The 13475-nt window shown below is 43.4% G+C and overlaps 1 protein-coding gene across 4 annotated transcripts in view; it reads left to right on the top strand.

Moving 5' to 3' along the window:
• Positions 1–1710, top strand: part of axin2 (axin 2 (conductin, axil)) — a 16057-nt gene extending 14347 nt beyond the window's left edge. For 2 of the 4 annotated variants that reach the window (XM_008329811.3, XM_017040723.2), the window contains exon 11: positions 125–251. In XM_008329811.3, coding sequence (XP_008328033.1) covers positions 125–251 — 127 coding nt within the window. Of the gene's footprint in view, positions 1–124 lie in introns of all 4 variants that reach the window. The other 2 variants (XM_025064674.1, XM_025064675.1) reach the window with 1 other exon arrangement.
• Positions 1711–13475: the final 11765 nt, after the last annotated feature.

Consider the following 13475-nt stretch of genomic DNA (forward strand, 5'->3'; position numbering starts at 1 on the left):
TCTGTGCCCAGAGGGGGCATGCCACCCCTGTTTTGAAAGCCACTGCTGTAAAGAGATTATTGAGTATGAAAATATTACCTTTATTTTAAAATGTTGGTACTAACATCCATGTCATGTCTTACAGGTACTACTTCAAAAAAGCCAGCGATGAGTTTGAGTGCGGCGCAGTGTTTGAGGAAGTTTCAGACGACTGCTCGCTGCTGCCCACGTACGAGGGGAAGATCCTGGGCAAAGTGGAGAGGATGGAGTGACACCAAGCTGCCCATGTTGTGGAATAAACTTGCACCAATTCTATGGATGTACTCCTTCGGACACTCAACAGACGCCTACATGACACGGGTGTCCTTTAAGCTAAGACTGTGTGAGCGGAGATGTTGAAGTCGGAGAACAGAGGAAGCCACAGGAAGGAGCAAACTGCAGGACTTAAATTCAAGTGAAGAAATGATGGTGTTCCCGGACTGAAACGTCTCCACGTTCTCAAAGAGAAAACACTAGAGACACTAGGTGAATGACCACTTGTCAGAGGAATTAGGGTGGTGGGTTTGAATCTGTGACTGTCACCCACTCTTGGGGCCCTACCTGTGCGAGCCTCAGCCCACAGGCACTGGCCAGCACGTTGCTTCATGTATATGCAGATATAAAAGTGTACAATGTATTGTATTTTGGAATGCTCGAATTTCTGTGTTAAGATTTTATTGCTATTTATTGGAGCGATCCCTGCCCTGTCCCACTGAAGTCTGCCATGGACAAGCTGCTTAGAGTCGGAGAAACGTCTCCACTTTCCTCATCTGTGACCCCCGTAGCTGCTGTGCATCTGTTTAGGCAAAGAAAATAATGTTTATGAATTCTCAGCCCCCCTTTGAATTGTAACCTGAAAAAAAATACCTCTTTTCAAAAATCTCCCTGGATCTTCAGAGAACACGTGCGATCTCATGGCCGCAGGTTTTACTGCTGAGGCTCTGAGAACAACACCCACTCCACTTCAAGAGTTTGATAATATATTTATGACAAAAGTGCTCCTTTGTGGCTGTGCCCCCTCTTACCTCCATGTTACAAAGCCCCCGCCCCCAACAGAAATATAATTCTGCTATTGATGTTTAATTCCCAAGTGTGGAAACTCCTGTGCACAGCCAGCCTTTGCTCTGTCGCGCGTTAGTGCCTTTGTTTCGGTGGCACAGGCATTAGACAAATAGCCACAAATAGTGGAATCTGAACAGATTCCCCAAAAATGTGTTTACACCCCCAGGTCCTATTTGCCAACAGAAAGCTCTATGATGTTCTCCCCAAATGTGCGTACTTATGTGTGACTGAGATGCTTTAGATTAGGACCATTCTGTGTGTTTGAGAGTCCTGCACCGTGAGCTGCAGATGACGGTGAAGGTTGTGATCATGAACATTACGTCCTGTAGTGTTGTAATAGAGTACAGAAGCTGTGCCTACATGGGTTCTTGCCATGTTTTACCCAGTTTTCAGGGTCTCGTTACTCCCTTGGTTTTTCAAGGGCCCTTATGTTGAAAAGATATTTTTATGCTTTTTAGTATCCGTTTCATCATGTTTATGTTTTATAATATTTTTCATGGCTTCCTTGGCTCCACGTGTAAACTGTAAATGCGTTCTATAGAGCTCAGTTGAAAAGATGCCTCGGTACTTTAATTATTGTAATTATAAAAGAGATGTAGCCTTTATTAAAATGTTCTATTTTTCAAATTAGCTACTGCTTCCTGTGTGTTTTTGCAGCAGTTTACACATGAATTTTCCCTACGTTTAATTGGTTTGGTTGTGTGTGTTTGTGGAGACAAACTTCACTGCACACACCCCACTGTGTCGAGTGAAACTCAGAGGATCTGGTGTGAAATCTGCCAGATTTGCATCCATTATCAGCTCTTAATTTCCATCGGGGAGTACATTAAAACATGCAGCATTAATTTGGCCACCGGAGCCTCTGCACGTCTGTGTCTGAGCAGGAGAGAGAGAGAGAGAGAGACAAGTATCTAAGTATGTGTTAATGAGACATTTGGCAAATATGTGCAAGTTCCCAGCTATTTACATGGTAAACTGCACGGCCTCCTGTGGCACTTTATGATCTGTGTGAGTGTAATGTGGTCTTAAGCTCAGACCCAATTAGGGGCCGAGTGAAAAGATGCTCCCAGACAGCTACAAGGTGAAGTTATACAACAGAACTCAGTCTGGAGAGGGAGTGTTTGAAGGTGAATTTGAGAAAAAAGGTTTAAAATTTTAGAATGGAATTATTATGTGTATGTATTTAAATTAGACACGAGTTCCTTCTTAGCTCTTTAGATAAGATATTTGTTCATGACAGCTTAAATTATTATCAGAAATTATATGTATGTAATGTAAAAGGTAAAGAAATAGATACTTAAGTTAGACTTATAATGAATATGGCATAGGGCAAGTCGATTTTGAACTAAATACATTTTTATTAAAATAAAACTAAAAAAGTCTAAACAAATATTTATAATAAATATTATATTAAAAATATTAGTCAATACATGACCCAGTCTAAATAGTTAATAGTTTAAAATAAAGATAAAGAAATAAAATAAAGAAAAATATATGACCGTATTTTGCAATTGTAATTAAATACAGACGTAAATAAAGATAAAAAAGAAAAAAACTGTTCAAAAAACCATCCTGTATGCCAGATAATATATTTACTAAGAAAATAAAGATTTATTTTTCAGCTGAGTGACAGCAGAGCCTGACAACAAAGGTGATTGGATGAGCTGCAGGTGTGTGTGACCGTGATCAGGTGATCACAGAAGCAGAAAGCTGAAACCAAACAAATGGAGGACGGTGAGTTCCCCACAGTCTGCTGGAATATTAATGATAATGAATGAACTCATCAGAATGATGTTCAGCATTAAATAAAGCCAAGTTTCCCCCCCAAAAAACTGTTAGATGTTAGCCAAAACGCAGGGCTAACACAGTACGGGTTGTCCATTTTACAGCAAGAATTGGAGGTAAGCCTACTTTTACTTTGATAACAAACGCTACGCTAAAATTCCCATTATCTACGTTTTGACCGTTACAAGTCACTAACAACAGTTTTAATCAGGGTACAAAAACATTTTTGTCCTCCAGTTAGTGGCAGTAAATGTTCACGTTTTACCAGCTACACAGACGCCCGACCAAATGTGAAATCGGGCCGTGCGTCCCCAGGTCGTGCGTCTCAAAAATCTAAAATCGTACAGTGTATGCTCGGCTGAGTGTTTTTAGGATTCTACAGCTGTTTCTTTTAAATCTTTCCCCAGGTCATGCCTTGATGACTGATTGTAAAGCGACCTCATCAGCTGATGAGCAGCTGAAGCCCAGAGAACCTCAGGTTGAAGCCAAGATGGCTGCTGGGATCATCCACTGTAGAAGAGGTGTGTGTTTTCATTTGTATTTTTGTCACATTTGTGTCCTCTTCTCGTAAGTCATGCAGGCTGCTGCTCTGTAGCTAACTGCAAAGATCTGGAGGAGATGCCCTTCCTGTTTGCTAATGCTGTAATCCGATTGGTCACACAATGGGCGTGACAGAGAGATTGATACGAAACCTTTCAGACCAGTTGAATTAACAGGTGTATTATTTCAGGTGTTATTTTCAAGAGACAAAAGAAACCAGTTCAATATCAGCAGCACCAGTTCATAAATGGATTTTTATGTTTCTATTTATTATTATATGTTCATAAATTGACATTTTTATGAGACATAATTCACTCAATTGTTGTTTATAATCATTTGTAGCTCTTATATCTCATTATTATTGACTGACTGACGGACTGTGGACAGATTTATATTTTCGAGGACAACAGCTTTTCAAAGAAATCAGATCTTGTGTGATACTTAAGACTATCACGCTGGGGCTAACTCCTAAAGTTAGCCGCAGCTAACTACTCCTTAAGAGAGTGTACAAAAAATACTTTTTTTCCCTCAGTTAATTGATGTCGTTTTCTGTAACCTGTTAACAAATGGGTTTCATCTGAACAATGGGCGTGATGGAGGGTGACAGACAAAACCTTTTCAGATTTTGGCCACACAGAAAAACACCTCTGTATTATTTCATCCCGTGTAATGGGATCCGATGACAAGAGAAACCAATTCAATATCAGAAGCACATTATATAAATGTATTAATGTCAGGCTTCTCCTCAGGACAGCACCGACAAAGAGCTGCAGCTGTGACAGAGGTTAAAGAAATCTATCTGTGATCACAGGGTGCTGCCGTCTCCCTTACATGATTTAATTTGAATATGTAATAGATCCTGGCCACACACACACACACACACACACACACACACACACACTAACGTCATAACACTGCACATTCCTCTGCCCTCCTCCCTCCCCCTCCTCCTCACTTGCCTTTTAACTCTGATTGGCTAAAGAGTGTTTGTTATGCTGCCTTTCATATTGAAAGGGCATCGTGATATTGTTAAAATACCATTTTCAGGCCTTTCATCAGCAAAGGTCAGTGCATACACTTGAAGGCCATCCTTCAGACCCTTCAGAACTCACAGACTCTCACTCAGTGGTGCACCACTGTCCAAAAGCCCTGTGAGGAAATCTTTGTGTAGGGGGCTATTTTGGATGGGGTCATCCTTTCTGAAGACTTCACTGGGTTTGGGGTGGACTTGTATTCAAACACCCAGGTGCTTTTTGGCATGGTGGGTTATGAAGATTTGGCCCCTGCAGGGAGCTTTGTTGTGATTTAGACCTTAGACCACGCAATACAAGTATTCAATCATACGTCAAAGATTCAACAGCTGCAAATTACCAGTTAATTTACCCTCAAATGCCCCAAAGAACGACCGATGCCCCACTGTATCTCAGTCACATACCGTTAATAAGTCATTTGAGGTTAAGTTTTTTTTTAAATTCATTGGACCTTGTGTGATTTTTAGGGTCATTTAATTCTAGATTTTGTTATTTTTATCTGACTTCACTTTTTTAGGGATCAGATGTCCTTTTTTTTGTATTTGTTTTACGTAATTTTTCTTGTTGTCCCTGAGGATACCAGTTGCCTTAAATACATTTGTGACCTTCATGCAGCTCTTCAGCCTCTATGCTGTGGCCCAAAGTTAACCTGACTACGTTGTGATCCATCAGACTAGTATTATAAGTAAATTGTATTTCTTTACAAAAATCTACGTAAACCAATTTTACACTTAATTGTCAGCTTACTTGCTGTTATCAAAAGAAAAAATCCTAACAGCAGCGTCTTCTTAACTCACAGTCAGCACTGGTGAGTTCAGGTGACTGTTGCACAATAGGCCTTCTTTTCACTTCTTTATAAATCTGTAGTATTACTGCAGTACTTGCATACATTGTCACCAATAAATAGAAAAATGTTTTTGTTGCTCTCTGTGAATTTTGACAGTAAAATGATGAAAATAGTTGTTTCAATGTCAAAGGTCACCGACCTCTGACCCTCGTTTAGTATTAAGAGCTCTACCTTTTGTCTGGTCTGTTGACTGTTCACTGCTGAACTCAATCAACTGCTTCTGTTTTGAGTGACGTCCAAAGCTCTGACTGTGAATACGAACATACAGAACAGGAACAGGAAGAACCGCCTCATCATCATCTAGTCTCCATAACGATGATATTTTTCACTGCGTCATTTCTGCCTCTATGATCCAGGATATTATTTTTCCAAACACATTGTAATAAAGATAAAAAGTATGTAAATGGAGGGTCTTAAAGAGTATGGAGGCTGTGGGAAAAATAAGGCCCGTCATGGTCTTCCACCGCGAACCTCAACCTCATTTAAATACACTCAAATCATTCCACCATAGACGGATGTGAGTGAGACCCCCAATTTTGGGTCCTGAACCCCTTCATTTGGAACCTGGATCGACTATACGATTTGTTCCACACAGGCAGCGACCCAGACAACCATGGGACTGTGGTCAACCAGGGGGCCTCGCCTGGATGCTGGCCAGGCGCCACTGTGGTAGCTGATTCCTTGACCACGTGACCAGTCATGTGACATTTTATTGGCAGATAGTGCAGTCTAGCAATGACAATGTTGAGCTCAGGGACATGTTTAAGGTGAAACTGAAGCTATCCATCAAAATAAATGAACGGGGCTTTTATTGAAGCTCATGGACGTGTAAAAGAAAAATGAAACCTGAGCATCAAACATGCTCCGTGCACAACACTGTTATGGAGGGTATCTCATGTCTGTAACCCTGGGACAATGCACTGGTTAGCTCCTGTTTTTATGAGACAAGCACTTTGTAAGTTAATGACCAACATGTGTGTCCAAAACATCTGAAGGCAGAGAGAAACTCTCTTATTATTTCTAACAGCACTGGCAGAAAAAAAAGCGGCGTTATATTTCTCTCTCTAATCACACTTCAAGAATCTAAAGAGATTATGTATCTCACAAATGCTTTGGGAAATGAAGAAGACAGGGGTTTTGACGTTGAGGGTCAGAAACCCAATCTACCACCGCTGTAGTACGGAGGTATCAGATGCTGTGCTGCTAAAAGGGCACTGAGGACGTGAGGTATGATAGCTGGCCTGGCCGCACCGGGGGATTCTGTGTGCATCCTCCCTGCAGCTGAAGGAAAATCATCTTTTGTAAAGAGAGTAAGCGCCATTGTCCTCCTTTGGTGTTTATGTTTGTCTTAAATTTCACCTAGTCCACAGCCGAGCCCCACAATGCCACAGGATCAGCATTGTTCTGGGCCCGTGCAGGAATGGTAGCCTGCAGTCACCTTCTTTTTGACTGTCCCCATTGTCCTGCCACCGACCCCCTCAACTCCAGCCCTCGACCCTCCACCTCTCACCCCCCATCTTTGTTTTTGCTCCCTGCCACAGACGACACAGATTGTTGCCTGATGTTGCTTCCTCTCGTCCCATTGTTTCCACGTCTCCTCTTATATACGACTCCTCTCCTAGGTTCGATGTGTGTGTCGAATGGCTGAGCGCTGGTAGGCGATGGGAGCACGGGGCCGGGGGTTAGGGTACACGGAGTGCATGTGAAGTTTTATGGCTAACCACATGTGTTTTTGAATCTCCCAGCTTCCACGTTTTTCCCAGGGTGTGGGGTGAGAGGGAGAGAGAGGCTGAGGACGGGGCGGAGAGAAGGAAGTCAGGAGGCAGCGGGAGGAGGACATGTGGTTCTTGTTTGGGGTGCTGCATGCAGCCATGGTGGGTCCGACTTCTCCCGCTCCAACTCGCATCAACAATCTAAACATCCCTTTGATTATCAAACGATACGGAGGGTCTCGCGCCTCCTGGACGTGAAGGAGAAACTGATAAACACAGCGGGAACGCAGACAAATAAACCCAACGTTCGTCCGCATTTCAAATCAAACAGGTTCCCACCAATGGAGCGGAGACAGAATTCAGAGAATCATAAATCTAATCTGTCAAGTGAGTTTCCTCTGTAAAAAGTTCTAGTTAAGAGTTGTTGCCTCTGACCTAGTGGGAGCGCATTAGCGCGCTGCCCCCCAGGCATTGTGAATTCACTGCAGCTCGCAGTAAAGTTCTGAACTCACCACCGCCTGCCTTTACTCCGTTAGATACAAGTAACACCCACGCTACTCTATGGCCCTCTGGGTAATGAGCTGTTTTATACGTTCACACACACTCACCCCCTCCCCAGTACTCCGAGAGACCACAGTCCAAGAGCAGTCAATTAGCAGTTGAGTACAGTCGAGGAGCAGGAAGTACATTAAAAGTCATCTGACAGACAGGAAGACAAAAATTGTTTTTTTTAAATAAATAAATGAAATAAATATATAAAATTACAACTAATATTCAAAATGAACTACTTCAACAATCTGAGCAAGTTTTGACAGGAGCAGAGTGAGGTGAAAAGGCCGTAGTGAAGATGCATTATGGGAGTTTTTGGGAGTGGTTATATAGTGGTTCGTGGTATTTGAATCATGTCTGACTAAATTTTGTGATTTTTTTTGCATGTTATTATTACTACAATTGTTACTATATTATTATTATTATTATTATTATTCAAACTTGGTGGTTTGTATGTAGAGTTTGTATTTGGTTTCTATGTTTCTTCAACTAAATCATATAATCGTCATATGTCAAAGGCGAGGAGTCCAGTAGTTACAGCCACGTCGGTCAGGCTGTCGTCACATGTGACACTGATGTTAAGCGTTAAAGACATAAGAGTCAAACCCAGGGTCACAGTCATCACCTCATCACCTGATCACCACTTGGACACTCTGTCCACTGGACCTTCATCACGCTGCAGTCCACTGGTCTCCTGACCCCACCTTTCAATGATGTCACCGCTCTGTCCTTGACCTTTATGTTGCTGGAAGAAGATGGGAAAAAGGAAAGAAATGGAGGAAGGAAAAAGAGAGAGAGAGAGAGTCGGAGCAGGGAGGGAGGATTTACCTTGAGCTGGGTTCCTCTCTCCTGCTGGTCTGCCTGGGAAAGGAACGAACCTGGCTTCACATCACACCAGAGCCAGCACACGGCATACGTGTGAGCACACACGTGAGAGTGCTGTCTTACCGGGCTGACTGGGAGAGGACAGTTGTTGAAAGGAGAGAATTAGGAGAGATAAAAGGAAACGTGTGAGGAAAGAAGAGAAAAGTTTGTGGGGAAAAAAGAAAGAGAATAAAAAAAGTACTATTGTGACGAGAGAAGACAAAGGGAAAGGGTTTGACGGAAAAGCAAAAAATGGGTCGTCGATTAAACTTGAATGTGAGACGTACGGCAACTTCATGTCTCCGGGAAATACCTGCGCGGGGAGCAGGGAGGTCAGGGAGTTATCAGAAGTTGGAAGGAGGCTGAGGACAGGGAAGAAGGCTGTGATCCAGATGAAAAAAAAAATGTGGAAAATGTGCTGCAGTGCACGCTCGTTCCGGTTGGGTGTGGGTCAGAGCAGGAGTAAACAAACCTGCAGCATTTTTGATCTCTTCAATGGTGAAACACTGAGCAGAGTACACAGAAAATTAGCCACGGTCTGTGTGTGTGTGTGTGTGTGTGTTAGCTGTTCCAACCCAAAAGCAAACAGTCGGGGTTCTCACCATGGTCCGTGGTGACCACGTTTCACCACCTCAGATTCAACCTGTCGTCACTTATTTCGAGTTGAAGGGAAACACGGCGCCGTCCAACCTTCCAGCGGGCTGCTGAGCTGAAGAAGGATGCTATTGGACCACGGCGATGAGTCACACACATTCCTGTAAATAAATGATATGTGTTCCCTTCTACGCTGTGTTTACGGACCGTCGGCAGCAGTGAAACAACATCATTAGTCTTTACATCAGGTTGATGTTACGGCCACACGTAACACGGCAAGATGGCTGATCAAGCTGTGGGATGTGTGTGTGTGTGCAGTGAGAGGTGTGTGTGGATGTGTGTGTGTTAGTGTGCAGAGGATTTGACTCAACCTTTTCTGTTTGCATGTTATTTCTGTGTGTGGAGGTTTTTTTGCAGTTGAAAAAACCCCAGGCAGAATCAGGTTAATTGGTAACGTTTAATTCACCATCGGTGTGAATGTGAGTGTGAATGGTTGGTTGCTGTGAATGGCTCTAACCCCTGGAACACTGAAAAGGATGAAGGACATGTTTACACGGCTGTGATATGACTATGGATCCCAGAGCAAAAGTGCTGATTCGGGCTTTTTGTTTAGACACCCTCGGAGTATTAGGGGGAGGGAGACACATACAGGCCTGGCTGAGGTACGAAGACCTGGAACCTAGTGATAGAGTTCAGAGAAACGTCAAAAAAAAAAAAACTCTGGCTAATGTTAAAAATCAAGTAAAGATTTGTGTACAAACTGATGGAGGTAGCCGTGTCTGTTTTTCTTTAACGTTCATAACCTGGTGGCAGTTTGACCCCAACGTACAATAATTGTCAGAGACGGTGGATCAGGCTACGCTGGAATATCCAGTAGAAAAACAGCCTCAGAAGAAGCTTGATGTTGAATCTTTGTCAGTTTTCTCCAGCCGCGACGGGGTTAAAATTAGTCTTTAAAAGGCAGAATTCAAAGCCGTGAGCATGAAAAGGTGTGTGCGGCGTGGTGGAGAGGTGGAGGGCGATGAAATATCGGCACTGCAGTGTTAAAAGGCAGATAGAGAGATGAGAGATCCTGGTGTCTGACTTTGGTGTGACTTCAAACGGCGGTGTTTAAAGCGGCAGGCCTTAACGCCGGCCCGATCGCACAACTGTCATGTCTGCGTGACCTCCCACAGCTGGCCAGCCAAGGACACAGGAGACATGCCGCGCGCAAGCGTGTATGTGTGTGTGTGTGTGAGTGCAAAGTCTTGATGTGTGTGTATGAATGAGTTTTCTCTTCTTTGTACATTTGTGTGTCAGCACTCTCGTGGCCCTCGCTGTGTGTCTTGATGTGATTGTCTGCGTGCCCTTTAATGTCTCTGGTTTTGATGTTCAGCCTGTGTGTTTGCCTGAGCCGCGTGTGTGTTTGTGTGTGTAGGCAGAGGTTGAAGATCTAAGCCCGACTCTGCCCTCTCTCACTGCGCACGCGGGCCTTTTCCTCTTCTTGTTAAGATTCAGATGCTGATAGACTCGGTGCTGCAGCTCCACACGCTGCCGTTGTTTCAACACTTTCACTCGACTTGCATAAATTGCCTGCACAGCCGGCCGCGCCTAAACACACCGTTCCAACGTCTTTAGGAACAACATGGCTGTGGTCGTAGGTGTAGGGCAGTGATCATCAACTGGTGGCCCGTGGGCTGAATTTGGCTCTCCAGTCCGTCCAGTCCGGCCCACAACTGGTTTCCAAAATAAACATCAAATAATGATGTTAGTGAACAATGTGGTTTTTATTTCATTTTATTTGAGCCTCTGTCCCCCAACGTGTCTTCCTAGAGATATACTCGCCCTCGGACAAATGTAGTTGGGGACCCCTGGTGTATGGCATCGTTTATAAAAACATTTGTTTTGATCTGACATAACAGACAAATCTGATTACCATTGTGTAATTGTCTTTGTTGTGACTTCAATGTAAGCTCTGCTGCCAAAAACCCAAGACTTTATAATAATATTATTACAGTGATGTTTTGCATTTGTTTTCAATTTTTTTTAATTTGGTTTATAGATTTAAAGAGTCTCAGTGTGAATGTTAGTGTGAATGGTTGGCGCTAGGATGGACCGGGTGAACTGTCCAGGGTGTACCCCACCCTCACCCCTTCACAGATGACGTTGCTCCCCTACGACTTTGCAAAAGAAACAGTGGTAGATGATGAATGGACGAGGGTCGTTGTCCTGTCTACAGCAGTTACAGTGTGGTGCAGTCAGTTGTGGTGAACACAGCCGCCACTCGTCCATACGTTAGCAGTAACGGAGGATGTCCGACAGCAGCTGAGCAGATGTAAACCTGGCACAACACCAGGAACAGATGGCATTCCAGCTAGGCTCCTTAAGCTCTTTGAGTTTTTTTTTTTTTTTTTTTTTAATCATCTTCTGTTCCATTTTCGGGGAATCTCACAGGAACAGCATCATTTCCCATTTCTCCCAGCCTAACCACCATGAGCCAGAAACCCTCACAGCAGTTTTCAACATGTGGTGGTGGTGGACATGCACTCAGTTACATATGTCAGTATATAGTTTGCCTTCACAGCCAAATGGGAACCAGGGGTTCTGTGGTGTGTTCGCAACACACTGCTGTAAACTTAGCTCTGGACTTCTCTCCATCAGTCTGTGCTTTGGTTTGGACCATAAAAATCTACAGTACAGGTTGTTGCCAACACGTATTATATCTACAACACTACTGTTTTCAGTTAAAAACAACACATACCGTCGGCTCCACGTTTGTTTGTCATCCACTCCAACCTTTTGTTATTACAGGCATTAGAGAAAGCATTGTTTTATTAAAAAAAAAACTAAAACCAAACTGCTGTTGGACCTGTCTGTTACAACCCCTGGACTGAACTGTAGTCTTTTAATAATTGTCCATGGCAACAGTGTGTCAACATCGTTTGTCTTCACAGTCCCAGCAGAACTCCTCGCTCTTCTCATTAGTAGTACCTTCTCAAACAAAGCAAACCACTGTAGGTTACAGCAAGTGGTTCACACAGTAAAACCAAGCCATAACTGCTGCTGGTTTACAGCAGCCGTGTTGTGCCTTTTACAGTTAAATAGTTAACTCTGCAGGTGGCGATAAAGAGATGAGCCAAACACCTAAACACACTCTATTGACCTGTAAAATCTTCTTGAATAGAATTTTGATTTAAACTCCACTGTCGGAGTGGTTTTAAAAAACGTGAGTGGTGCCATTGATAACAAAAATGAATTCTTCAGTAAGCAAGTATCAATATTTATTCTTCCTTCATATACTCATGCTCTATTTGTTTACTAAAACATGGAAATATTGCCACACAGTTTAAGTGGAACTTTATTTATTAGACTGCAGGAGATAATGGCAGTTGACAATTTGATTTTGTTGGACGTCGTCAAAGCTCTGCTCACTTACTGGTCAACTGGCTGTATTAGCTACACAGAGATTGATAATTGAGCAATGTGTTCCAGTTCATTGTACATTTATTGAAAACAAGCACATGGAAGTAGAAGTGCAATCTCCAGTGGTTTTCAAAAAGATCAGTGATTCTAGAATTAAATGATATTTTTCTAGAAGACGAAGAAGTAAAGTGTCATAGTATTGTACAGGCATTGGTCTCTCTCTCTCTCTCTCTGTGTTTCTCTGTATTCTGCTTGCTTCAGGTCTCCTTATCTTTGGGAGCTCAGAGGTGAGGAAGGCTGACCGGCCTGTTTCCTCCTCTTCAAAGATCAACAGACAGGACACTGCTGAGAGCTGCCTCTCCTCCGGCACTTGTTTGTTCTCATTTCATCTCTCTGCCTTCTCTCAGGAGAGCGCTCAGACCAGTCAAGATGTTGTGAAAAGACCACCGCACACACACACACACACACAGAGCTCTGACACACCTTCATGTCCTTGCACCTTCATGTTCCTGGTACAGAGCGGAGCCCATCAGGGAACCTTTCTGTGCATATGCATCCTGCCACGATCATATCCTTGATTCCTGTTTTGAACTGTGCTGGAGAAGGGGCCTGCGTGTGCTTATCGGTTGATCAAATAAAAAGTTTCCAGTGGTCTCCTCCTGGCTCCTGGCTGTGTGTCCGCTCGGCTGACAGCGGGAGAGTGAAGGAAACATCGGGAGACGCTCCTGTCACACCCTGATCCCTCGCTTTGATGAGTCACATCAAACGATGTCCATATCTAAACGTCATCCTCAAAGGGAAAACACGAGGCGGTGTGTGTGCAGGGAAGATACACGGAGAGGAGGAAACAGAAAAGCTCATAAAGACGCACACAAACAATTTTATTTGTTTTTCTGGGCTGAGCTGTGAGATAAGGTTTTCTTATTTAAAAGTGCCAGATGCGAGGATTGCAGTTCACTTTGAAGCTCCGTGTGTGTGCGTGGGATTTTGTGTTGCGTTGGGACACAAGTTGCCAGAGAGAGATAATGGACTTCTGAAGGGATATTAAGACTTGGAAGTCTCCTGGCAGTT

Source organism: Cynoglossus semilaevis, chromosome 17 (assembly GCF_000523025.1).
Source record: "Cynoglossus semilaevis isolate Cse_v1.0 chromosome 17, Cse_v1.0, whole genome shotgun sequence".
Taxonomy (NCBI): Eukaryota; Metazoa; Chordata; class Actinopteri; order Pleuronectiformes; family Cynoglossidae; genus Cynoglossus; species Cynoglossus semilaevis.